A 27735-nucleotide genomic window follows, 5' to 3' on the forward strand; every position below is an offset into this window, starting at 1 on the left:
TTGATGACTGTTACTGTCTGTCTGCTGTCTGCCAAGCCGGATGTGGATATTTGGTGCAGCACAGCCAGCCTGTGTGGTTAGCTATAAGAGGGAAACATCTGTTTCTGAACAGCAGGGCACACCTGAAACTGTGGGCACCCACCTGAATGTGACTCAGCTTGTGGCGGTAGGTAGTGCTGGCCCATCACTAATGAAAGATATTATTATCAGAGATGTGATATGGGTGCAGGGAGGGGAGTTAGAAAACTGTCTGCATGCAGGAAAAAGGTTTCTTAATTCACTCTTGTCACTGCTGAAGGAAAAAAAAAGAGAAACAAAGAGAAACAGAAGCAGAAAGTCAGTAAGATGAAAATCAGCACTTCCTGTGTACTGTTAGTTCAGTGTTACAGTTGTCAGTCTACTACTGCCCATCGTTATCAAGTACTTAATAATCAGTATTAATCTAGTTCTGGGATAACTTCTAAGAAATTATTTCATAGCATAGCAGCTGAAAGAATGTGCTGCATGTTAATTATTTGCATTATCCGTCTCCCAGAGTAACAGCTGGCAAGCAAAGAGCCTAGATTAAAACCCACTACGCAGATAAGTGCCCTGTTTATGTAGGTGTAGAGCGTATTATATAATCTCTTAGAGCCAGTGCCTCCAGAAGTGATGAAATACTACGTGATGTAGGGACTGATTTGGAGTACATCCTGTGGGCCTTAAGTGGGAGGCACTGTTCTCTGTGCAGGTGTATGCAAGATCTCTAATGCTTGCGGTTTTACAATGTGACAGAAAAGAGCTAAAGAGTCACAGGGTGAGAAATTGGTCTAGAAATCAGTCAGTGAAGACAGCTGTCATCTTTGAAATGTGACTGTCCTGGCTGGTTTCAAGAAGACGAATGTAAAGATACTGGTTGTGAAGTCACGGTTGGTATTCTGACCTACGCAGGTGTGTTCCCTGTTTCTTTACGCAGATTGCTAAGCAGTGGAACTCTCATTCCAGGTAGTGGAAGTGTGAATTATTAGCAAAGCTGCTTAGTCGTGGGTGACTCCTCTTCTGTTTGAGAAGGCAGAACAGTAAACTGGAAGCGTGTACTTTGTCCTTTCAGTCTCAGCCTCATCAGTCTGTTTCCCAGGGAGGTGACAGTTGCTGTTGGTTCCTTCAGTACATGTCTTCCCATGCATCTCCTGGGAGCATTGTGCAGAGTTCTACATGTGCTTACTCTGCCTGGGGGGACGCAGCATTAGTGAGTCCTGTGAGACCTTGAGCCATAATGAGTCATTCGACCCCTCTCAGATTGTTGCCTTAGAAAATGAGAGGATCACAGAGACATCCTTTTAAAGAGCCAGCATGCTCCTTCAGTGACAGAGGGGAAGACGGGTGGCTCTTGATCTGTGGCTCTTGAAACCTCCATGCTGTTTTTATAAGAGGAGGGCTTTCACTCTTAGGGTCTCTACATTATTTCAGTCTCTAAATGCAACTTACAGTTTCACTCAGTTAAATATACTTTATTTCCTGTCCTGTGCTTTCAAGTTGTAATGCTTGAACAGTGGAAATACTGTGTTTTCCCCAGAGGCAAAAACAGTCTTGTGAAGGATAAAGTATCTGGGAAACATTGGGATGAAAAGGAAGTTCAGGGATTGCACGGCATAACTTTCAAATAAGAATCCCAAGGTTTTTTTTAATCTTATAAAGGAATGATCTGCTCCCTCTTTTCCCCCTTTCCCCTTATTTTGATTTATTTTGTGACTTGTATTTAGTTATATTGATGTATACTGTATGGTGTGCTTATTGAGAATGTGCAACTTAAGTTACATTATCCAGGCTGAAAATAGTAGGGGAAAGCAACAATGATAAGATCTGATTTAATACAGTGCAGTTCGTAGCATCTGGTTGTCATATTTCTATGTGCTTGTCTCATGCAAGCGTTCTGACAATTAATCAATATTGATATGATGCTCTGAATGTGCAAAGGATTGAACAGAGTAAGTGCCAACATGACTGTGTGCCCTTTGGCAGAAACTAGATGAGATCTAAAAAAGAATATTTGACTTTTTAAGTTGTACAAACTTTCATTAGGTTTAATCTATTCTTATAGAGGAAGGAACTAATAATGAGGTAATCTTTAGAGAGCTATGAGCAAGACTGTTCTTATCTTTTGCTTTCCTTTGGTACATATCCAGAAGAAAGCAGTAACAATGCATATTCAGTCTATTTATTTTTATCTGTTGACAATACAGTCACTAGTTTTCTGCTGTTCACAGTAAACTTTTGGCAAACTTCTGCTGCTTATTGACCATAAAAATCTTCTCATGCACTTCCAAAGGAAAACTGGGAAGTCTTTCTGTTCTGTGTGCTGTCTATTCATCTCACAAATTGCACAGGATAATTAGACTGAAATTTCCTATTTATTCATAAACCAGCACATGATGGGGAGTAACACTGGAAACTGTCCCAAAATTGCCCGACCAGCTCTGATGTTGTCAGCATAATTCAGTCTCTGTGGCAGTACAGTGCTGTCAGCTTTTGCATATTGCTAGCCAACTTCACTTTAGAAATAGTTGCAGAGGGGAGGTTTTTGTGATTTTTTTCCCCCCTCCTATGGTGTTCCGGGGTGGATTAAAAAAAAAAAAGGCAGTTTTTGGTCCCACAGTGCCTTAGCAATCCCATCCAGTTCTCTCTTTAATGTTTTCCACATATGGTTGTGAAATTCAGTGTCTGACTTCTTTCCTAAATATAGAATCATCATTCTTTTAAAATGATTGATGCAGTAAGCTTCACTTGTTTTCAAAACCTGTCTTTCTTCTTCTATAAGCATTGAGCTATTTTTTAAGTGTCTATTTCACAATCACTTTTCATGTAATTTTACTGTTCTTTTTGTTTCACTGTATTTTGGTCAGTATCTCTTTTGCTCAGTTTTGAAGCAAAAAGCGTAAAGAGAACACTATCAGTGGAAGAGTAGCCATGCGTGAGTTGCCTGTGTCCCACAGTTAGCATAAAACTTGTTTTTCACACAGCTGTGCTTCTTAGTTTGTGTTTGTAGAACAAAAGGTAGTGATGATGGTATGAGCAAAGATGAAGCTTACTGTTTTTTCAGTTCAGTATTGAGCAGATAGCTTTTGTCTCTTCACAGCACTACCTAGCTGTAACCTCCTTATGTACTTCTGCATTATTATCATGATGAAATTGAATTACCTTTAAATGAATGTCTTTGCATTGCCTCTCATTAATGATGCTAGATTTTGATTCAGGTGGAAATTGACCAAATGTCAGTCTGGTTTGCAAAAAAAAAAAAAAAAAAAAGCGCAAACTGAATGAGCATTTTTTTTTTTAAACTGGTGAAACTTTGTGTGTTTATATTCACTACACAAAAAGCAGGAAGCAGCCTATGATTTTAATAATATGCTTAGAACAAAATCTGAGATTTGAACAGCTTTTACTGCTTTGGCAACGTTTTCTATTGTCAAATTTACAATGCCTTATTGCATAACTATTTTGAACCAATTCTGCCCGTACAGGTCTCAGTTTTAGGGGCCTGCAGCACCTTCAAACCTCACCACTTTCAGCACGGGAAAGAATGTTTAATGTCACATTGGGGACACAAATCAGTAAATGGCACTTTAAAGCAAACGATTTTATTCATGGAGAAGCAATTGTAACTGCTAATTACAGATGTATACAAGTGATCATGGTCTTTAAAATAGATTGTTCTTAGGGGGTAAAAATATGTTAAAAAAAAAAGTTATTTTAATATTGTCCATTGTCAGTCAGACTTGTCAGGCTTCATTCTGCAAGTGTAAATATTCTGTTAAATAATTAAGAGCAAGTTTAAAAAACAAACAAAAGATGAGGGCAGTTTTGAGTGGACTTTATTGAAAAACCCACTATATATTCAGTCCTGTGCATATTCAGTGTTGTATAGTGAAAAGGATTGTTTACTTTTTGTACTTATGCATTAACAAGGCACCTCAGATATTGGGCCTACATTGTTGCAAATTATATATTCCATATCTGTGTAACGGATTAGATCTCACTGTTTAGTATCATGGCTCACTTTTCTTTTTCAATAATCACATGGAATTAGTGATGTAAAGGTTTGGAAAACTGCCATAATTGCAATAAAAAGGTTAATTTCATAATTTCCTGACTAGTGCTTTTCTAGGCTGCAGTGAACTCGCATACCACATTTGAAGTCATTATGAACAACGTTACTGGGATTCATTCTGCACAATTTAATACCTAAGAGAGGGGGAGGTGATTGAAGTCACAGGCTCAGGGTACAGTGTCAGTGAAACAGTTAGAAGCACCATATGTGCTTAAGTGCTTATATAGTGCTTATGTTGTGAGATTCTCTGTGTATTTGATGGAAGGAATTTGAACAGTTTGCTACAGACAGAACAATTTCTCACTCTTTGCATTGGACTTTCAGCATGACTGATAACATCAAGTAGGTTTTGCATGCAAGTGGACAGGAACTTGCTTCATAGTAAACATTAAGTTTTAGGAGTATGATGTGGGTAGAAGATATGCACTGCTGGTTTAGTCTCAGACATATGGTCAGATCCTTTTGTTTGAACCTCCCAACATTCTTCAGGATGTGAGTGGGAGTATTCTACCATTTACAAAAACTTTAAACGACTCCTGTAACATTTTGTGATGAGCCTCCTTTATTACTGGTTTCTCAGAAAAGAATTTTGTTTTAGGTATGATGAACATGGAGAACTAAAAACGTATGTTGAAATACATAGTCCTTTTGAAACGTACAGATGAAAGAACCATGGTGTGAACTGTGACCCACGAGCTGCAGAACAGTACGTAAAGGCACTAGTGACAGTTTATGGCTCCAGATTAGTAGCGTGTCACGTGCTATGCCTTCAGGTTTCTAACATGGTGCTTGTGAGGTCAAGAAGATGAAAGTTCTTCCACTGAGAGAGATTCCTCTTCTGTAAGTTTACTTCTTGAGTAAACTTGAACCTGGGAAGACCTACTTTTGTTGTTCGGTTGGCTTACCTGGGCCCTCTTATGGGCTGCAGGGTTGACTGCATTCCTTTTCAACCTCTCTTTCACTGGGCAAGAAGTCAAGCTGTGACTCGTGGTAGGAATGCAGACTTCCTAGTAAAAATAGAGTACCTAGTAGGATATATGTAACTTTTCATAGCACAAGATCTTAGGAAGGTAAGAATTACAGAGTATGTACACGTACCAGCATCAAGGTGCCCATGTGGCCCTGATGATTACCAGGGAAAGGAAACAGTCTATTAAATGTCTGTAATGCCTTCCTAGCCACGTTAAAGCTGTAACTCCTTTATAAGTAAGGTGCCTAATTATTTATGCCCAAGCGTCTTGATGATACTACGGCCAATACACCCACCAGGAATGCATTAGAGGATGATCACATCTTCTATTGTAATACTCAGATTTTTACCCTCAGCAACTAAACCATGAGTCTGAAGAGGGAGAGGAAAGGCAGCAAATGGATAGCTAAGTTGAGGCAACAACTAACCTAAACTAATTGCTCATTATCTTTTTCTTTTAGTTGCTTCTTCCAGCTGTGAATTTAGCCCCATGTACTGTTATGCTGACACTTCAAAAAAACACCACCCTCACCGACAAACCTTTAGAATTGAGTGGACATTCTAGTTTGTCTTTTTCACGTTGCAAACGTTGTGGTTTAATTGTAAAATAAAAAGTCCCCTCTTGCTTCCTTACTAAATAAGCTGTTGCATTGCATTTCCTCTTGAAGACATACTTTGTTTTTTAGCTTTGCCTGTCACTCTGAGCTTGTGCTATACAGTCAAGTACAAAAAAAATACTTCCCTTTATTCAAACAAATTGTAACTGTTACAATACTTCTTAATGGAAGAGGTTTGGTAAAGCTTGTGATTTTGTTAGCGTGACGCATGATCTTGTATTTGAGGACTTTCAGAAAGGCATCTCATATAATGACTGATCTCACTTGTCTTTTCTATTTGTCCATCATCAGCACAGTGGTTGGGGCAGGTGGTGTCACTAGGCTCTAAGCCATCCTATGTTTATTCTGTGTAAGCCTACAGACTGAGCCAGCTGGGATAGCAGTGCAGCTAAACTTGGAGAGTAGTCTTGTCCTAATGAACTGAGAACAAACTAAGGACTTGTCAAAGTGCGTTGTCTTATGACCTTGGGCTTTCTTAATCTAGGACAGAATAGTAGTACTTTTTTCTGAAGAGAAAGGTGTGCAATAAAGTCATATTTTCAATACAGTTTGAGGCAACACAGGTCAGTAACGTGACTTTATGCAGATCTGGATTAAAGGCAGAGATGATTTTGATTCTCAAGATTGTTCCCCTATATTCAAATTTAGGGGATTCTAACATTCTTCAACCCCCTATATTGTTTTTAGGTGTTTATTTACCTTTTAGTGGATGGTCCTCTTGGGAGCCCTTCTCAAAAATGGAGATTTTGGGAAAAGAAGTTATCTCCTGATGGAGGAGAAGCTTTACTTCCCATATTGCTAATGAGCTTTTGTAATTGGATTTTCAGGGTTTTGCACTGGAAGTGAAGTTTAGTCGTTGAATGATAACGTGAGAGTTCCTGACTGTTTTAAGAGATTGCTTACTTGTCACTAAGGAATAAGAGGAACCCAAAAAATGTATTATTCACTTAAATTGTAAAATTCACTTAGCCGTAACTGTAATGAATGCTAGAGGAGGCCTCGTAAGGGGGATAGAGGTATTTTAATCTTTTCAGTTTGCCAAACTGATCACTGTATGCTCAGAGGGGTTATTTCAGCTAACAATGGAAGTCAGCTCTTGAGGGAGATGGAAATGTATGACATGAAGAAATACTTGACTCATAATTAATTTTGTTCTACAGGTGATCGTTCACAGTATTATGTAATATCATACAATGGTAATCTGAAGGTGGTGTATGGTGACTCACAAATCCTGTATTCTCAGGTTTTATAAGGTATTCCGTTTCAGTGATTCTTTTCCTTTCAAATACTGAAGTACTTGAAGTAGTTAAAAAAAAAAAAAAAAGTATCCTGTTTTGTGTCAGCTATAAAGCTTTACTAGCTGTAAAGTATAACTCCTGGATGTTTCTTTATAAGTAAGTCTCCAGTGACTCAAAGAAGAAAAGAGAAACCGGAATATTTTACAAGAATATTTTGTATTTAATGCATTTTCAGAATCCAAGCTCTACTATGTATTGAAGAAGCATTTGCTAGATGAGTCCTTCCAGGGTGAATATTTTCACATGTTCATTGAGTTATCGTCACTGTTGATTTTAAGTCTTATGGCCATTTCACGCAAAAACAAATGATGCTGAGGTCAAAGCAAGTGTAATAGCATTTGTTGCTGAATTTGAAAACATAGGAGGATCATCCTGCGTGAATACTCAGAAGCTGTGAAGTGTTTTAATGAACAGAGCCTTATTTCTATATGACTGTTAGAGGAAATAGTGTATATGAGCGTGTGTTTGCATAGCAACCAGGAGTCTCTTGTAGACTTTTTGCACCTCTGTATCTTTCAAATATACTTTTCTTCAAGGGAAGTAGCTTGGAGCTTATGGAAGGATAAGATACCAAGCACCAGTTAGCAGAGATTTTTAAGTGCTTACTGCTGCAGAATCTATTTCTATAACTTTAGTATGGCTATTATACCCCAGAGAATACTTGTGTATTCTCACTGATAATGCGTTCACCAGCACCAAGCGTAATTGTGAAGTTTAACCTTATACAATGTGTATGAAGGAAGAAGAATTTTGCAACACCTACTCATCACATTTGTAATTCAGGTTTGTAAGTTACAATTTGAGATGTATTGTTCCCTGGAAATAATGCTTATCACAATGATAGTTAAAGTTGCATATATCTAGCATGAATGATAAGTGAAGACAGTTAATATTTTACACGGTGAAGGAAACAACCTTCAGGAGAACTTTTCATTTATGATTGCTGCTGACATTATGAACTTTCTGAAAAGACAAAGATGTTTCCATTATATATTGATAGACTTCCAGAGCCACAATAGTTAGATGAATTGTCTAATCTGTGTTTGAAGTGAGTGGCTGATGCAAAGTTTCCTAAGCCAATTATGAGAGAGGTAAGAAGAGAATGTTAGATTGTAGTGAACATGACTGGAATTTCTAGCCTTGAGGAAGGCAAGACAAAAATCAAATTCAGTTGAACACGTAAAAGTACATACAAAGGAAATGCTTAGCATTTAGAACATACTGAACAGTAAAGATCGTGCAGATTTGAATATGTACGTGTTTAAGGAATGTACAAATTCTGCAAGAATTTAAGCAAGGAGCTTGCAAGCTCCAGTGACAAAACTACTGTAATTTATTACTTTCCCCAGATTCAATAACTTTGATTTTTTTTATTTTTTTTTTAGATTTTAGTGTCTGTGAACACTATGGATTTTTAAAGTGCAAAGAGAGCAAGAGAAGTGTAAAGCTTACTGGAAGCACACAGTATTGCACAGAACGTTCCTTTTTTGCTCTTCTAACTAATATACGCTATTTCTTAAAATCTGCCTAATATATTGTAAAGTATGCAGTGTAATCATTTGACGCAGTTGTTGAAAACTTGGTACTATCCCATCCTTAATATTTGGCTATTTGAATTGTGTATTTGCTGCATTTTTTGCTTTTCCTGAGTTGGACATTAGTTTACATTACATATTAAAGTCCACTATATACTTAAAATATTTCAATAAATAAAAATAATTTAAAAGTGAAATTGATAAAGCAGCAAAACAGTTGATCAAATTACATGTAAGCAGTGTATTTAAGACCAATGTACTCTGAAAATGTGTGAGGCAAAGTTAACATTAACTTGTGTTAACATTAATTAGTAGTCCAAGGCTACTGCGGAAAGCAGACAGTGCATTTTTTTTTAAAATGTAGCATATCATAGAAAAAATTCTCTGCATTCTTCAAGGAGACCCTTAATCCCAAAGAAAAGACATAAATGAAATCCTTGCTGAACTAGTATGTAGCCACAAAAAGATGCAATTCTTTGTTTAACCACGTAACGTGCATTGAGAGATTAACTCAGTCCACAAAGCCTGGGGACATTAATCTGAAAAGCCCTTTAGGGACACTTTGGAGAGAAGAGAAACTGTCACAGCAGTAATTGCTAGTGTCCTTTGCTAGTGAATGGCCTGTGAATCTCTTTTATCTCTTCTTGCAGTTCTGCACTGAAATGGAAATAGTACATCCTCACATCCAGATACATCCCTGATCTGAGAGAGGAATGAATGATCACCAGAGAGCTTAATGAGGTTTGGTTCCTAGTCTGGTAAATCTAGATGTGACTCCTTGCTTTGCCACCCAAACTCCTAGTTTTTTTTTTGTGGAGGGACAAGCTTTATATGATCAGGAACAAAGATATCTCTCACATGCATTCTTCTAAAAATCTAAAACAAACAAAAAAACCCACATAATTTGTGTCTTGTACTGACACAAGGCTTCCAAGCGGTATAAGGAAATTCTTTTGGAAAAGATCCCAGGGAAAAAAAGTATTTTTTCCTCATTAATGAAATGGCAAAGTGTGGACTTAGAGCAGAGGTAGAGCAGTTCTGTTGAGCCTCGTGCTTCCTACAAAGCCAGCAAAGCAAAGCCAGCACTGTACGGTTCCAGCTCTGTACCCCCTTGTCTCCTGTAGTGGTATCTGCGGGCTGCAGGTCAGAGGGGGAGGGATAGGAAGAGGGGTGCATATCAACCTTAAATGCAGTATGCCCTGTTGGGAGGGCCTGCTGCCCTCGGAGCCTCTCCTTCCATCTGCAGCAGAGTCCAGGCAAACGGAGGCACAGAGCAGGGCTGGGCATATGAATGGCAGCCTTTAGCTGCTCCCTTTGGCTGTTAGGGATCTTGTTTTGTCTCTGTGTGCAAAATAACTGGAGAGGATGCCATATGGGGACAAGGGTGCTCAGCCAGCAGCAAGGTTTTTGAGTGTATTTTTGTTCATTTCTAAAAACGGTCCTGACTCCAAAGCTAAAGGCTTTTGCAGTAGCTGTAGAAATCTACAGTCTTTAGCTCACAGCATAGGTAGTCATCTGCATCATGCACTATTCCAGGAGGTGTTGGGCAGTAGCAGAGAACTTTGCCTATGATTTCACAGCATAGTTGGTTATCTAACTTGATTCCTAAAAGCAACCTTTAAGGGAAAAAAAAATGCACAAATAAGACAAAGTTGTGAAGTTACATTACTAAATATAAAGTGTAGTGTTTATTTGGTTTAATAACTTGCATGTTTACTATTGATCCTTTATAGGGGCTTTAATTTTGGTTTTGCAATGAGCTGTTTTAAAATGTGGTCTTGTTTCAAGATCTCACTGCTGATGTAAGATTCCTGCTGCCCATTGTCACTTTGTCATTAATTTGGAAGCTTTTGTCCTAAAGGAAATTTGCTGTAATAGTTTAGCTGAAGATGATTTCCCTTGTGATGAAGTGATATAATGGAAGGTCTTATAACATGTTAAGAGCAGTTAGTGCTCAAGAAAATTTTATCGATTAGTATAAAAATTGTGGACTTTGACTTCATATCACTTTTTGTCATGAAATACTTTATTAATGGGATAGTAAAATGAAGTTATAAACACTAAGATTTTTCTTTTTGAAAGTTTATAGAAACAGTTGCAACTCATTCTAAGGCCTGTATATGCAACTGTGTGGTGTTTTTCGGACTAGTTTAACTTTAGAGTAGATCTAATGGTTCTCTTTGCTCTAGAGGTTCTATGTACCTTTCATACAACAGGGGTTTATCCAACTGCCCTGAGCCGAGCAGTATGTTTGTTCAGTGCCGAAGGAACATCCAGCCTAGTTTAGCTCCAGATGCAGCCTAACTTTGGGAGTAAGGACCTTTGTAGTGGTTAGTTTATCTTCCTCCCTTTGCTGTTAAGGAAACTGAACTATCTTAGAATATGCCGTTGTAAATAGTTGTCTCATGACAACCAAAAAAGGGATACGTTTTGATGGGAGTCTGGAGGAATGCATTAAGTGGGCATTGCCTGCTGTGGGAATTGGAGAATAATGGTTTTGAATACATTTTCTCGTTAAGTTTTCTTCAAACTGCATACAAATTCAGTAACACAGTCTTACCATTCATTACCATAAGTTTTACCATTCTCAAATTGTTAATAAAAAAAAAAAAAAAAGTTCTGACAAACCACGTACTTTGGGGACTGACCGGGCTGTCTAGCTGCTGGCTGCCTCATCTGTGGCTGCTTGCCATCTAGTGGTTTAAATGCATTAATGCCAAAACGGTGTAAGTGGCAAAGCCACTTCCTATTAAAACCAATTAAAACTGCAGTTTTTTTTTTCCCTAGCTCCCTGTGCTTTGCAGCTGTTTCTGTTTCAACTTTGAGGTGATAAACCAAACTGTCCAACAAGACATCATTAGTTGTCACTCACTGTTACCCATGACAGATGCCCAAAAAGATTGGACTCTTGCCTCCAGTTAGCACACTGATTTCTTCTGTTTTATTACTTGAAGATCCCTACTTTTGTCAGAACAGGCATATGCAGAGAACAATGTGAATCTTTACCACAGTGTTGGTAGATGCTGCATACTTTATGCTCAACTGCACTTTTGTTTCCCTCTGCAGCGTATATAGTAACTTGTGAAGGATTTTAATACGACAATTCAAAGCCTACAGTTCACCACCACTATTGGCATCAGCACAAGCTGTAAAATACTGTCTTTTGATTTCCACTGTCACCATTGCCTCTACTAAGAAAGGCCCAGAGCCTGAGTTATCATGACATCAAGTTCTTCTCCCTGTGAGAAGTGTAAAGCTGACTGAAGGAAAGGGTAGTGGAGGAGCCTGAACACTCCTCATAACGCAAAACCTGAGATCATCTTCCTGTCTCTGCCATTGGTCTGATTACTTGAACCAACACAGACCAGTGTCTTCTCTGTCTCCATTGCCTTGTCTTTACAATAATCTCTTTTGTTAGGCGCTTTGATGTACAAACCACAAGTTAGCTGTTACCAATATTAGTACCACACTTAAGCATTCACAGGATATATTCCTCTGCTGCGTACATCCACCTCTGTACATCACGTCCAGATTGTTTAAAGAATGCTATCAGCAAAGATGATAGGGTCTGAAAAATGTTGCTCTGAACACCTAAAGTGTTGGATAGCATCTCAGAGGAGGAGGAGGTGGCTGATGGGGAGACTGCTGCTCTGTATGATCTTGAATTTCATTTGGTTTTCCAGTTTCTCTTAAGATCCCAATTTAAACTGTTGCTGTTTGTATTCTGTCATAAAGTTGAAATCAAGTAGGCCTCGGACACTTTTTTTCCCCTCTGGGAGCGCTTTCTAACAGCTGCTGTTAGAATTAAAAAGTTTGGGTTCAACTGTAGAATTGCTAAGAAAAACATTACTGCTCTGAGAGCCACGCTCTGGTGGGACGTGTTCTGTAACACTGACAGCTGTACTCTTTTTACATATTGGTGCTGAAACAGTAATCTGAAATAGTTTGGGACATGTGTTCTGATTTATGCTGAGAAAGGTCTTAACTGTCTTTAAGATTTTAAGTCAGTGTATTATTAAATTCAAGTAGGTTCCACTTAGATTGTATTTTTGCTATTTGAAGCTTTTTTTTTTTTTTAAACGGAATTAAGCGAGGTGGTTTTTTTCCTCCACTTTTACCTCAGCTTTCATCTTCTCCTTACATCCCCACAACTAGTGGGCTTACTCTGTTCAGAAAGGGCCTGATCAAACCCGCATGGAGATTTTTCAGAAACCACTGGAAAACCCCATCTGTCAGAAAACGCTATTAACCAGGCATCTCTTCTCAGCTCTCGGTGTCTGTCACCTTAGTTATTTTTCGGCGGAATGCCAGCCTGCGAGGCTGGCGGGCACCTGGGCAGGTCGGGGCAGAGGGGAGGGAAGGGAAAGGAGGCCCCGGCCCCGGCCCGCCCCGCTCCTCCTGACGGGATCGCGGCGCGACGGCGCCATTTCCTGGCGGCGGCGCCCATGGCCTCGCAGGACGTGCTCAGCCAGACCACCCGGCTGGCCTCCTCCAGCGCCCTGCTGCAGGTGTGCGGCGGCACCGGGCTCCTCCTCTTCCTCCTCTTCCTCCTCCTCCTCCTCCTCAGAGGTGCCGCCCGAGCCCCAGCCAGCCCGCAGGTGTTTCCTTTCCTTGCCAGGTGCTGTTCCGGGCGGTCACGTTTGGGCTGAACGCCTTCACCCTGCGCCACCTCTCTCGGGAGCTCCTCGGCGTCGTCAACGTGAGGTGAGCGGGCGTGAGGTGAGCCCGGGCCGCGCTCTTGCCTCCCTCCCAGGAGCGTCGGGGTTCCCAGCACGATTGGGTTCTTTTTTCATTTATTATCGGGTTTTTAAAGTGCTTGGGTGTGTTGCGGGGCCTCGGGGTTTGTAGGCTGTGGGGTATGCGGCTGAAACGCTTTGTGTAACTGGGGTTTTTGTTTTCCAGAAAGTATTGTGTTTAAAAAAAAAAGTCAGTAATTGTACTGCGTGCTTTCAGAAACAGTATGTAATGAAATAACTTTCTTTTTTCTTCTTTATCTTTAGGCTAACTCTACTTTATTCAACGGTTCTCTTCCTAGCCAGGGAGGCGTTCCGCAGAGCTTGCTTGAGTGGGAGTACGAAGCGAAACTGGACCAAAACAATTAATCTATTGTGGCTGACGTAAGATCTCTTTAAAATCTTTTTTCTTTAGAACTTATTTCTGATTCTTGCCTAGGAACATACAAAATGAAAGGCTATTTGTATTTACTGAGGTACCTATTTCACCCTTGAGTGTTTAGTAATCCCAGTCACGTTTCGTGACAGCCACAGGAAGCGGGTCAATTTACTGCTTTAGTATTTATGAACTTGGTCTCAGAGCACATAGGAAAGTGTGTCACCAAATGTATTATCAGGAGCTGTTTATTGCATTATCCAGCCCGAAGTTTCATCTGTGGTGTAGCTGGTAAAGGACAGCTCTGTTACCCAGATATTTAGTCTTTTTTCTTTCTCTGCCTACTTAGTCTTACTCTTTTGTTACTTGATATGTATTTATGAAGCTGCTTAAGATTTTTTTTCACCTCAAACTAAATTTTTTTTTAAAGTCTTGAGCCCTAATACAACTTAATGAGGATGGAAACGTAAATGTTTGTGTTGGAGAGATGTGAAAGGTTGGAAACAAGCAACAGGAAATAAGTAGGTCCACTTCTTTTAACTGCAGTGCCGTTTTATATCAGAAAGTAGAATGCTTAAAGTCCATGTGAAGCTGCAGCCAGAGTGCATAATCACCCATTGGAGATAAAGGGATTTTATGGCTAGCTTTTCTCTTCTGGCTCCTGGACGCACCGTTCTGCTGCGTCCCTTGTCAGATCCAGCGGCTGTGCAGTGACGGGTGGATCGGGAAGTCAATTTTGTCTGTGATATGTTGGAAAACTACCTCTGCAAGACAAAATAGTCATCTTCGTTGGGTTAGATCTGACCCAGGAGCTGGGGGGTTGTGTGTTGTCATCTGGATCCAGGTGTAAGAGAGGGATAGTCAGTTCCAGAGAGAGCTTTAAACATGATACTTTAAATTTCTTCTTTGTAACTTCTTTTAATCGATTTTCTTCTGTTTGACTGCCTTTCAAATGGATATTGAATGATACAGTTATAAATGACCAGCTGTGTTTTTTTTCTCCTGGAGAAGCATAGCTTAAAATGAAGATTGTTTCTTGAATGATCTGAAATGCATCCTAGGAGTTTGTTGTCAAATACCTTAGGAATCTGATAATGGGAGGGTCAGATATGTCCTGCTGCAATGGTATAAAATTTTCTGTGCTCTGCAATAGGCTGTGAGTTCTTGAAGCATTGTCAGCAGAGGGTAATACTCCTGTGCCTAGCTTTGCTTTTTAGCTGCAGTTGCTAATCAGTGTGGCTTTGAGCTACAGTAGATTACTGAGGTGCAGGCGTGCATTTCCTTCATCTGCCTCTGCTGTTGCTCTCTGGAGAAGCAGTGGTCTCTGGAAGACTCAGACTAGCAGTTGGAGCAGTAGCATCTGTCTGTTACAGCAAGATACACCAAAGCTTGTCTGCAAACCTCTGGTAATCACAGAAGACAATAAAATTACACTGTTAAGAGATTTACAGTATTCTGCAGGGCGATGCGGGATCAGACTTACTGAGTCCTACAGAATAAGAAATGCAAATAGGTGGCCTTATGTTAGGTTCTTGAGTAGACAAAGAGTAGGTCAGGAAAATGTTTTGTGTTTGGCAGAAGAATGCATTAAATTTTCACTCCAAAAAAGAAAAAGATATTCGTGGTGCAGTTAGAATAGAAATGAATTCACCAAGGCATTCTTTTTTAAATTGTGGTAATGCTTAAAATTTTAATTGATTTTTCATGTGTTCTTTCTTCTGCTTAATTAACATTTGTATTGACTGTTTTTATGTTAACTTTTTAGAGTCCCTCTCGGTGTTTTTTGGTCTGTTTTCTTGGGCTTAGTCTGGCTACACTTACTTGAAGTACCTGATCCTTCTGTGGTTCCTCATTATCAGGCTGGTGTAGTGGCATTTGGCCTTTCTGCAATTATTGAGCTTCTGGGAGAACCATTCTGGGTTTTAGCCCAAGCTCATTTGTTTGTAAGACTTAAGGTTAGTAAAGAAGCTGAGTACAAAGCTGTGTGTGTGTGAGAGAGAGAGAGAGAGAGAGAGAGAGAGAGAGAGAGAGAGAGAGAGAGAGAGTGATTTTTGTCGAAAAGATGATGCCAAGAATGTAAAGAAAAGATTCCTGAACTAGATCTTCCTATGTTCAATAACATTAAAAAGCTATGTACTGTTTAATACTGTATGACTTAATTGTAACGTAGTTTGTTCCTGTTAAATAAATCAGTTTATTTACAAATTATCACTTAACTGATCTTGAAATGTATAGTCATGATTTTAACTGGAGAGGGGCAAAAATGGCTTCCACAGCTTTGCATTTCACATGATTGTCGGCATGAACTTGTGATTCTCTCACACAAAATTTTCCCCCTTATGTTCTATGCAAAGGACTGGGGAAGTGCAGTGGAGGAATCAAACTGTAAGATTAGAGAAATCAGAGAAGTTACAATCTAAGGTGGCCAACTCAGCAGAAAAAATGTGATAGCCATACTGACTTTCAAAGTCTTATATTTGTACATAAATTGTATGTGAAACTTAAGCATTTTATGCTTCTGTAGGTGGTTAACTTGGCTAAACGTTCTGTTTTCTCTTTCTTAAAGGTAATAGCTGAAAGCCTTTCGGTGGTGTCAAAATGTGTTTTGACAGTTATTTTAGTAATCCTTTATCCTCAGTGGGGCCTTTACATTTTTTCCTTGGCTCAGGTAAGTTTCCTGTGGTCTTTCTCCATGAATTCTTAATTCCTCAAAAATAATTATTTGCTGTTAGTTTTGATGTTTAGCCTGGTACATAACTGGGGAGGTGAGACCAACTGCTCCTGTGAGGTTTAAGATTTAAATATGTAGTATTTTGCTGATACTTACTGACTTGACATTTTGACCGCAATCAGTTTAATGGAGGTATAAGAAAGCACCCTGTTCTGTCTATAAAGGCATGTTTTACACATAAGGTTATTGCTTTATATAAGCTTTATGTTGACTTTTTTCTAAATCAGTTATGCATTGTAATGCTAGAAGACTGCTCACCACTGGGCAGTATTAAGGTTCGACTTCAGATTCTGTTGTGTAGGAGGATACAATCCTATGTAACCTTATCACCACCAACCTTATAATATCACCTTATCAGAAAGTGCTAATCGTGTGTAACGCGTACTTGGGTTACAAGTTTATCTTTGCTACAATGAAGAATGGATATATTTGCACCTGAAAAATGTTGTGGCCTGTGCAGTCAGCTCACCTAGATAGGAAAATGTGAGCCGCTGCAGACATGGCTCTTATCTTTCAGTTTTTGCAGTGACCTGGGTAGATAGCTTATAACTGATCAAAGCGAGAGATGTAGCTGGTAGTCAGCTGTCAACTTTTTTTGACTTTAAAATTGGACTTAACATGATCTTTCTAAAAATGCTGAATAGAACGTTACAAAAGCTGGTAAAGGACTATTGATGTTGCCCTATTTTTTTTTCTTTAATCAAAATCAACAGCATTCTTGGTGAGGCTTAAATCAATGTCTTGAGCTAGCTTAAAATTTGATAGGAGTAAAAGCTACTTACTATGTTCTGTTCTTGCTGAATTTGTAATTCCAGCATGTTTTTCCACATGCAATTCTAGCATGTAATTCTGCATTTGTAAGTTAATTTTGTTCTACTGGTTTCCTTCTTTCCTTATCTATCTTTTCAGCTTTTATATACCAGTGTTCTGGTAATGTGCTATGTAATTTATTTTGGAATGTTTTTGGGATCTCCTGAAGCAACAAAGAAGTCATTTCCAGTTGCTAGAGTGAAAGCTCTATTACCTAAATTGGTGGAAGATGAGGTAGGTTGCACAGTTTATTTTTTTTTTTATTTTAAGCCTTTGTTGAGAGAGCCTTGAAAATTATTTTGAGATGGTGGAGTTAAATGAACGATTCTGAGGGTAGCTCTACGCTTTAGAATATATGGCTAGGAGAAGACATTTACATTAAATTCTGTTTACGGTTTGCATGAGTAAAACAGAAAAACGTTATGAAACTTGACCCCTTTGTATTTTTGGGGGCTTGTTTATCTTTCAGCAGCTTTGCATGAACCATTAATTGGAGATGGAATGTTTACAGTGTTAAGGGGAATGACCTAGTATCAGGTAGGAGGCAGAAGAGAAACCAGAACTTCAGCTTTTCCAGAAAATAAGCATGGTAGTGTACAGCAACCTACAGATACTCATATCTCTGATGCCTTCTCAAAAGGAAGTGGGACAAAGAAATAAAAAAAAAAATAATAAAAAAAAAAAACACAGCAAGGAAGACATTCTGAAAAAGATTTACGTGTTGAGAAGATAAAGGTTGTTCTTCCTTGTGGGACTTGTAAATTGTTTACTGCTTTTCAAACTGTCCCTACATCTACTATGAGAGTGAGAGTTATGTTGGCATGCTATCAACTTTTTTCCCCCTCTCCTCTGTTTTTTTTTCTGCTAGAGTTTTCTGTAGAAAGATTATTCAGGTCCTTTTGTCTATCTGCAACATTAGTCATTTTCAGCAAAGGAAAAATTCTTACTCAGCCAGACCAGAGTGACGTTTGTGCTTGAGTTTAGTGATATTTTAGATATTAGTAGCTATGATACTGTGGGTTTTCCTCATCAATACAGAGTGGTTAGAGCTAGCCTAATGGACGAACTTTCTATTTTGTATTTCTGCTCTGTAGTTTCAATCGTGGTTATTACATTTCAGTATTCGTTTTCTTACAGACTTTCCTTAACTGGAAGGAAGCAAGGTTGACTTGGAGCTTCTTCAAACAGTCCTTCTTGAAGCAGATTTTGACAGAGGGTGAGGTGTGATGTATAGGCATGTTGGGGAAGGGTGAGCGAATACTATTTACAAAATTGAGGTGGAGCTTGAGAAGGCTGGGTGGTGATGTTCAGAGGGTGGCAGCAGCAGATGTTACTTACTCAGATCAAGTTTCGAGGGTTTTCACAGCACCTGAACTAGGTCCTGTCCCATTTGACCTTGTCTCTTGAATACTTCATGTTGGATGTACCTGAATATGTATTAGGAAAGATTTAGGGTCTTGTTCTTATATTCTTTATTTTAAACTTCCAGGTGAACGATACGTGATGACATTTTTGAATGTGTTAAATTTTGGAGATCAGGGTAAGTGTGATGATACTGTGGAATGGTGACAGTGTTGTAGTTGATACTATTCACCTGATTCTGAAAATAATTTACAGTATTTGAAAGTAACTTCAAAGTCTCAGATTTCAAAGCCTTTCTGACTTTGAGACATCTTTCAGAGAATGATTGAAAAAAGGAGATAGAATCAAAGAATGGTTTGGATTGAAGGGGACCTTAAAGATCATCTAATTCCAACCCTCTGCCATGGGCAGGGACACCTCCCACTAGACCATGTTGCTCAGAAAACTTAATTTATCCTGGATTTTAATTGTTTTCCTTTGGATCATAAACTTACAACTGCATATATGGTGCCATTTATTTTCTTTTTTTAAAATTTGTGTGAGTAGATATGGAATCACAGTATCATTAGGGTTGTAAAAGACCTCCAAGATCATCCAAATATACCGGTACCACCACTATCACCCACTAAACCATGTCCCTAAGCACCATGTCCAACCTTTCTGTGAACACCCCCACGGATGGTGACTGCCTCCCCAGGCAACCCGTTCCAATGCGTAACTGCTCTTTCTGAGAAGAAGTGTCTCTTAATTTCCATTCTAAACCTCCCGTGGCACAACTTGAGGCCATTCCCTTTAGTCCTGTCACTGGTTATCTGTGAGAAGAGGCCAACCCCCAGCTCCCCACACCTTCCTTTCAGGGAGTTGTAGAGTGCAATGAGGTCTCCCCTGAGCCTCCTCTTCTCCAGACTAAACACTCCCAGTGCCCTCAGCCACTCCCCATAGGACTTGTGTCCCAGGCCCTTCACCAGCTTCGCAGCCCTTCTCTGGACACGCTCCAGGGCCTCGATGTCCTTCTTGTAGTGAGGGGCCCAAAGCTGAACACAGCACTCGAGGTGTGGCCTCACCAGAGCAGAGTAGAGGGGGACGATCACCTCCCTGGCCCTGCCGGCTGCACTATTCCTGACACAAGCCAGGATGCCGTTGGCCTTCTTGGCCCCCTGGGCACACTGCTGGCTCATGTCCAGGTGAGCATCAACCAGCACCCCCAGATCCTTTTCCTCTGCACAGCTTTCCAGCCACTCTGCCCCCAGCCTGTAGCGCTGCATGGGGTTGTTGTGGCCAAAGTGCAGGACCTGATACTTGGTTTTGACTTCATCATATAGTTTAGTATCTGATACATTACAGTTGTCTTTCTCTTCATTTTTTGTAATTGTTTTTTTCTGTTTTGTCTTCCTCTTGAATCTGTCAGACATTACAGCTGAAGCATCGTTGTTTGTAGCATTACTTCTCAAAACTGAGTTGTGTTCCATAAAAGAACTCAGTGTCATTACAGAGTAATGTATGGCAGTAGCAGTTCAGGTGACCGCATTAGCAGCACCTTGGGTCTTACAGCTTGGGAAGGAAAATAGGCTATAATTGTTGGCCTGATGTTAGAAGTTTCTTGGCAAGTTTGAATTGCTTTTAATTGCTGCCACAAGTATGTTCCCCCCTAAGTACTGGCTGTATATGCTTGCCACCAGTAAGTGCAGCCACTCTTAATCCTTCTCGGAGGAACAAATGAGCTGCCTCTTACTCAAAGGGTCTTTAAAAGAGCAATGAGAGCAAAAGCACTTGCGTGTTCAAAATGTTAGGAAACATTGATTCTGAGTCCTATGAAATCAGTCAGAATTTTATTTCAATGTGAGCCTGTAAAGCATTTATCTATATGCCTAACTTGGTGTGCTCTCAGTCACTGTGTTACAGTAACACACACAGATGTCTGAGCGGGTTTGGAGCAGTGCTCAGTGTCTTGATGAGGATGGAAGTGCTAGTAAAATGTTACGTAGGGTTCCTTGTCCACCTCAATGAAAACAGAAAGAAAGAAAAAACATGAAAAATGGATCTCTCTCTCTTCCTTTGTATCAGTAAAATCCTTATCTTTCTGTCCCCAGTCAGTGAATAGGTTTTTCTTTCATCAGAATCTTTGAACTTCCTCTACAGTACGAATTTGGAATGTGTCTGGTACTGTTACCAAATTCTTGTTCTAGCTTTGCCATCCATCTGTGGGCAAGACGTCTAATTTGGAGCTGTGCTTGCTGTGACTGTCAGAAGATTTTGGGGAATGCAGCTGTAATGTTGCATTAAGTTCCACTTGTGTTCTCTTTGTTCAGTGGAAACATTAAATTGGAATGTGTGTCACTGTTAAAGACTTGGAATTGAAATGCCTTAAATTACAGGATGCTGTTAACTTTTGTTTTTAAAGGTGTATATGATATTGTGAATAATCTTGGTTCACTGGTGGCCAGGTTCATCTTTTCGCCTATTGAAGAGAGTTTTTATGTCTTTTTTGCTAAAGTATTGGAAAGAGGGAAGAATGTAAAGGATCAGAAGCAGGTATGTTTTTTTTGGTTTAATGGAATGTAAGATGCTTGCTTTTTGGTACAGGAGTGTGAATGGCAGAAGTGTGCGTTTAAACTGAGTATGAAGACTGTTAAAGTAAAAAACGTGAAGTGAAAAACTATAAAGTCTTTGAGTATAAAGACTGTTAAAATTGAAAGTAAGTTGAAGTGGAGAATATGTCAAGGGAGGCTGTACCAAAAAGAAAAGAGAGTAGGTAAAAAGCCAGTGAAATACAAGTTAAGATATGCAGTGGCATAGTACTGCATTGTATTATAGCTGGAGTTAACATCATCTGCTCTGAACAATGAGGTGTAAACACTTGTGTACTGTGTATTTCTAGGGGTACTTAGGCAATTATTGTAGATTAAATCATGAAAGCATGCTTTGACTGACTTGTAAATGTATTTTGCTCATAAATATTAAGGAGTAGTGCTTCCAAAGAGTGCAATTCTAGGAAGAGAATTGTATTTTACTTGTGCTTCGGGTTCGTTTGTAGAGTAACGATGAATGTTGAACAAGAGGTTTCTGTATGCTCTAGATAAGAAATTCTCATTCAGGTTTGAGGGTCACACAGTTAAACAATTCCTGTGCCTCAGATCATGGGGAGGCTAAACAAAGGTGTACTTGTACGTGTGCTTGATATTTTATAGGTAGTGTGCTGCGTGTATATATATAGCGTAACTGGTAAAAACGTTTGACTTCTGTGTGTCATCAGCTGCATCTTAGGTGGTGGCAGAACTGACAAGTTGCTTGTTCTGGTGTGACAGATCTCTAGTCCCATGCAGCAATAAAAATCTGACCCTTCTGGTTCAGACTGCAGCCTTGGGCAAACACCCTTCTTTTTTTTGCCTGAGCTTAGTTCTTCCTGTTTAAGGAAACAGCAGTTGCACGTGTTTAGCAGGCATGTTGATGGCTTATGTTTGTTTAGAGTTTTGAATGCATAAAACACAGCACAGAATAATAAATATTTGAGCACTGTTGGAAGTTAGGACCATGTGTACGGATAAATCAATACCAAATGAGTTTTGACACCTTTTTACAGTGTGCAGGTGCGCTGTTTTTTTTTCCATGGAATAGTTTTGCTTTGTCAAAATAACTGTTATACTGATTCTGATCCATGTAAATGTCTGCCTTTTTTTTTTTTTCAGGATGACATTGCTATGGCTGCGAATGTATTAGAACTGCTGTTGAAACTTGTGCTTCTGATTGGCCTTACCATCACTGTTTTTGGATATGCCTTTTCTCAGCTGGCTCTGGATATTTACGGAGGCTCAATGCTCAGTTCTGGAACAGGTAAAGAGGGTAGAGCTGGCAACCAAGCATTCTTTATAAACAGAAACTGCAGCTCAGCTATTATGAATTCTTGGGTGAATCAGCTGATCTTTTTGAGAAAGGTCATCTCAGATTAAAAGAAGCTTAAAATACTGAGTCGTATTGCTCATTTTGAACTGAATAGCACTGGTATATTGTCACCTGGCCTTATTTTGGCTAAACTGTTTGATTTCTTTGTCCTGTTGTAGATGCTTAAATTCAGAATATTCTGACTGTAGAATTCTAGCTTGTGAAGTTGTTTTTGAAGCAACTGTTATGGAAGCTGGAATGTTGCTGAACAGTAGTATTAACCAGATGTGGAGACTTACTGGGAAGGAAGAATAAAGAAATTGTCTTTTCATGTCCTATGCACTAGTGCATTTACATGTAGTCATGTGGTATCGCAAAATGATGATTGTGTTGCTGTGAAGTACCTTCCATTTCGCTCCAAACTGTCTGTTGTATCTGACTTTCTTAGTAGTCCTGATGTTGTTGGTAAAGTTGAAGCTGATCACTGCTGTGTTGCTCTCATGAATAATTAGTGGAGCATCCCTTGTAAGATTGCTTTTTGTGAATTGCACAGGATAAAATTAAATCAGGATACACAATTACTTAGATAATGAATAAAGCTTGCAGAAAAAAACTGTTAGGTGTGGGCTTTGCCTATGTATGTAATCAGTGCTTCAGAATTATAGCTTTTTAATAATTTGCTTTCATGATCTGTTAGTTGCTCTTTACAGATTTTTTTCTGTGAAACTCCCATTGAAATCAATTTCTTAGCTTGTCCAAATCCAGAACTAGATCCCTTAGTAGTAGCATCTTTACATATGTACTCACCTTAAGTTGAAATGTGCTGAGGAGCTCTAAGAAATGTATGATCAGGTTTGGATGTAAATCTGGTCTATCAGAAGCTGTGGGACCGTCTTACTTGTGGATATATTCTTTTGGATCTTTTTCTGAGTGCTCCCTAGTCTAATGCTTATATGTATGCCTGAAAAGAATGTCCTCAGCTCTACCCCACGTGTCAGCATGTGTGTTTACTGCTCACTGGGCAGTGACTGAAGTGGGAGGACGTGATAGGAACTACACTGCTGCTGTTGAGCTAGCTCTCAAGAAGGAATATTAAGGGATGCACAAGAACCTGTTAAAAACCATGGGAATATTTTTCCCAGTGTTAAAACTAGTCTCAAAAGGACAAGAAAAGTATTTCCAAGACGGAATGGAGAATTTTCAAGTCATATATAAATTACCTCTGACTTGTAAAATCGGAATATCTTTTATCTAGCACAGTTTTGAATATGTTAAACAGTCTTCTAGTTTTTTTATGCTGTGGTATTCAAAATGTATATATTTTGTTGCCTTGAGAACCTCACATTATTGAATTCATTTTCACCAATTCCTGTACAAAGGAAGACTTGAGTTATAATGTAAATTTTAATTTGGTGGGGAATCCCATTTAATAAAATATCACTTTGGTAGTGGAGATCTTTTCTGTTACCATAACTGCTACTCCCTTGTGTTCTGGGTTTGTTTTTATTTTGCCTTGTTTTTTCTGTTCATGTTCTTGTAAAGATATCTAAACCAGAAGTTTGTTCAAATGAATTTAAAAGTTTCCATTATCATCAGTGATAACATCACAATTTTTTCTCTTATCAGCAAGTGTAAAAACAACATATCTTTGTAAAAAGAAATAATGTATCATTTAAATGGTTTTTTTTTAGGTCCAAATCTTCTTCGGTGTTACTCTTTATATGTCCTGTTTCTTGCTATCAATGGAGTAACAGAATGTTTTACATTTGCTTTGATGTGCAAAGAAGAGGTAGACAGGTAAGTAGTAGAGTCCCCAGAACGTTCCTGTAATTAATCCGTGTGTGGTATGTTTAGAGGACAGTTGTTCTGCTTGGGTATGTGCTTGGAAACACATTTCCGCCCCCCCCCCCGCCAAGAGCCAATTTCTTCTTGCAGCCATTAAGAACTCCGTTCTTGTCTTGTGCCAGGTGCAACAGATGGGCAAGGACACACATGCTAGTTTTGTTTTTTACATGTTTGTTAATGAATGTTGTCTTAATATCAGCTTATCATGACTGGATAAAGAGCTTGGTGCATTTGAAACCGGCATAAAAATGCATTGCCCCACAGAAACCCAAACTCCTTATTGAGGTGCCGGTATGCAGAATTAGACATAGAAGCTTTAGCAAATGTTTAAATGTTGGGGTAAAAAGGTCGGAAATCAAGAAATGAAAAGGTTCAATCATCTTTTGGTAGATGACTAACTGGGGAAGTAATTTAAATGTGAAGTCTTATTTATTATACATATGCATTTAGAGTTTCAGCTTTCAAGGCAGACTATCATTTAAAACTCATTAGGAACTTGCAACTGTTAAAATTTTTCATGTACAGTTACTATATATCAAGTACACTTCTGAATGGATCTAATTTGTGCATCTGAATTCAGGTTAATCTACTTTAAATGGAAAGTTGGACTAGATGACTTCCTGAGATCCCTTCCAGCCTGCATTATTTCTTGATTCTGTGTTCATCCTGGCATATTGGTGTTGCAGCCTGGTGGCCTCCCCTCTGCTACCATCAGGCTTTTTTCACTTCTGTAGCAGCTGTCCATTAAAAGACCATACCAAATCAATTAAGTATTTTTTAAAAAGTCATTTAATTAATGAGGTCTGCTTTCCACAAAGAAATATCCTTTTAGACTAGCAAGGGCTGCTGTCATAACCTAGAACTTCGCTTCAAAGGCACTGTTAGGAGCAGAAACTGTGTCATGTTGCTGAATATTCTTTTTCTTTAATACCTAATATAAAATAGCAAAAAATCCTCAGGTTTTCATGTTACTAATTATTGTTACTGAATTTGACTTTCTGAAATGAGTATGCAGCTGAATAGTACAATAGAATTTATGTAACATCATGTAGTTCTTGGTTTAGTTTCCTTGATGTATTTTCTATTCTTTCAGTCATTTTTTTATCTTTTTTTCTCAAGTTTTTCTTCTGTTTCAAGATGAGATAATTTGTTCCTTATTTTACTAAATTGTGGGACTTTTATTTTTCAAAGATACATTTAGTAAATACTGTAACTGTAGACATTGTTCAAATTTTCTTTTTCCTAGGTACAATTTTGTTATGTTGGCCTTGTCCTTCACCTTCCTGTGCATCTCCTACTTCTTGACCCACTGGCATGGCAGTGTAGGCTTTATCCTTGCAAACTGCTTTAATATGGGTATTCGAATTGCTCACAGTACCCACTATATCTATGATTACTTCAAGGAAAGCACTTACAGACCTTTGACAGGCTTGCTTCCCTCACCAGTGTTGATACTCGTTTATGTTGTAAGTGGAGTAATTACTGTTTTTTCAGAGGTAAGTGTCTTTCTCGGGTCTTTCTTTCACTGTGAAAGCGAGTATCGGGTGACTTTTGTTTCCACAAGCAGAGAAATATCATTAGCAAAAAAGGCTTATAACCATAGGCTAGGAGACTTCCATTACAGGCTTGTAAGGCTGCTTATATCTATTAAAAGATAAAACAAATACACGTGGTTATATTGAACTTCATGTGTGTATCTGATGCACCTCCAGGTGGCAGAGGACTATCTGTCTGACAAGTAAAATAAAATTTAATGTATTTCTGTTATCTGTATGTAAATCCATATCCTCGGTTCTTAGTAATTGAAATAGTGATAGCACAAAAACTGTCGTCAAAAATTCTGTACTAAAAAACAAGCAAAAATTGCTAAAAGCAATATTCAGTATTGCATGTATTCAGATTACAGCATGGTAACTGCACAGACTAGTTATTACAGAGATGGTAGCATTTCAATATTCAAAAATTTGACAAATGGAAAATCCTTTATGCCTTAGAAGGGAGAGCTTTGTTGGCTTGGGAGGTTTCCAATGTTTTTGTTTTTTTGGAAAAATAGCCTAATACGTTACTGTAAAATGTCAGACTTGTGTGGATAGCGTCCACCCAAATATCCATGCAAAGTTTTCCTGGTAAATTAACTTGCTTCTGTGTGGTAAATAACTTCAGCATTTATTAGGTACATACTGAGTGCTCAGTTTCTGCAATTTGACAGTTTTGTTGTTGTGTTTTTAAGAAAGCAAATGTTGTGACTACTAAAGCAATTTGTAGGATGAGTGCATGTAGCAAATCTTTCTTGCATCTAGTTGCCATGCTCACCCTGATGGTGGTGCTAGCGTGGTCAAGAAAGGTGTTGGACCTTATTGTTTATTGCAACAGTTCATCTATCTTGTACTGACTAGTTTTCCTGCAATTGCTTGTTTCCTTTGTCTTAGGTATTCTTCTGCTGTGATAAGGGTTGGATGGCAAGGCTGATTCACATCAGCACTGGGGCTGTGTGCTTTGCAGCAACCGTCATTACTATGTTCTGCACAGAGACCAAGCTGGTTCACTTTGTCAGAAGCCAGTTCCTCTCCCGGTATATGAAGAAAGGAACATGAAACACTCGTGCAAAACAAGTCTCTTACATGCTGGCAGTGAAGGGCTGTGTCTTTTGCATTGATCTGTGTGGAAAAAGGTTTCCACATGAGTTTGTTGGAAGCATTGATACTGGAATAGCAATGTAGATGGTTGCCATTTGAATATTATTTCTTCTTCTAAACTGGTCAGTACAGTGAAAGAGCTGAGTAATTTCTTCTTCATGCATCGTTTGTTTCAAGCTTTTCTTCAAAGAGCCTCTTTGGTGATGAAGGTCTATGATATACCCTTCTGACATAACGTAGTTGCTACACGTTATGTAGGGAGCTTCCATTCTTACCAATAGGGAGTACATATATGAAGGTATTTTATGACTTATATTTAATTAAGATGTAATTAAGAATGACCTTAGTGAGCACGGTGGGCTGTTTAACTGTTAGAAAAGAAATGGTCTGACATAAATACAAAACAAAACACTGGAGCAAGAACCAATAGCCACTATTACCAAATACCAATAACCAGCTGTTACCAAAATAGAATGTGATGTGGTACAGAGAAATCTGAGTTATCAGTGTCCTGAAGTGTAAAGCATTAAACAGAAAGTTCCAATGCTTGCAGATAAGTTAATAGAATACACAGCATGTGTCCATGCTAGCTATGTAAAATTACTTCCTTCAGCGTCATTCATTTAATGATGGTATTATTTAACTTGTCAAAAATCCTCTGAAGCTTTAACTCAAATATATGTTTTTGAGCACTGGTTAAACAGGTCTGAAGTGCAACCATGCTGAAGTTCCAAAAGGTTGAGTTAAACACAATTTCTTTCACTCCATTGTTTTTTGTTTTTATTTGAGATTTTCAATGCAAGTGCGAACAAATATGTCTTAATAAAAAAGACTTTTGCTTTTCTCCAAAACTAAA

At 38.8% G+C, this 27735-nt stretch overlaps 1 protein-coding gene across 3 annotated transcripts; it reads left to right on the forward strand.

Annotated features, from left to right (window-relative positions):
• Positions 1-25: 25 nt before the first annotated feature.
• Positions 26-27735, forward strand: RFT1 (RFT1 homolog). 3 transcript variants are annotated; one of them, XM_050712843.1, is made up of 13 exons: positions 26-166; positions 13126-13211; positions 13508-13624; positions 15382-15571; positions 16183-16284; positions 17257-17391; positions 18295-18373; positions 18647-18697; positions 20921-21051; positions 22206-22350; positions 24090-24195; positions 25490-25739; positions 26673-27735. In XM_050712843.1, the coding sequence occupies exons 1-13, from the start codon at positions 41-43 to the stop codon at positions 26835-26837; spliced, it is 1683 nt and encodes a 560-aa protein (XP_050568800.1). In that variant the 5' UTR covers positions 26-40; the 3' UTR covers positions 26838-27735. The 3 variants fall into 3 exon arrangements, with proteins under 3 accessions (XP_050568800.1, XP_035402910.1, XP_035402909.1); XM_035547017.2 differs by lacking the exon at positions 26-166 and adding an exon at positions 9210-9248; XM_035547016.2 differs by lacking the exon at positions 26-166 and adding an exon at positions 12905-13015.

The sequence above is a fragment of the Cygnus atratus genome, chromosome 10, assembly GCF_013377495.2.
Source record: "Cygnus atratus isolate AKBS03 ecotype Queensland, Australia chromosome 10, CAtr_DNAZoo_HiC_assembly, whole genome shotgun sequence".
NCBI classification, from domain to species: Eukaryota; Metazoa; Chordata; class Aves; order Anseriformes; family Anatidae; genus Cygnus; species Cygnus atratus.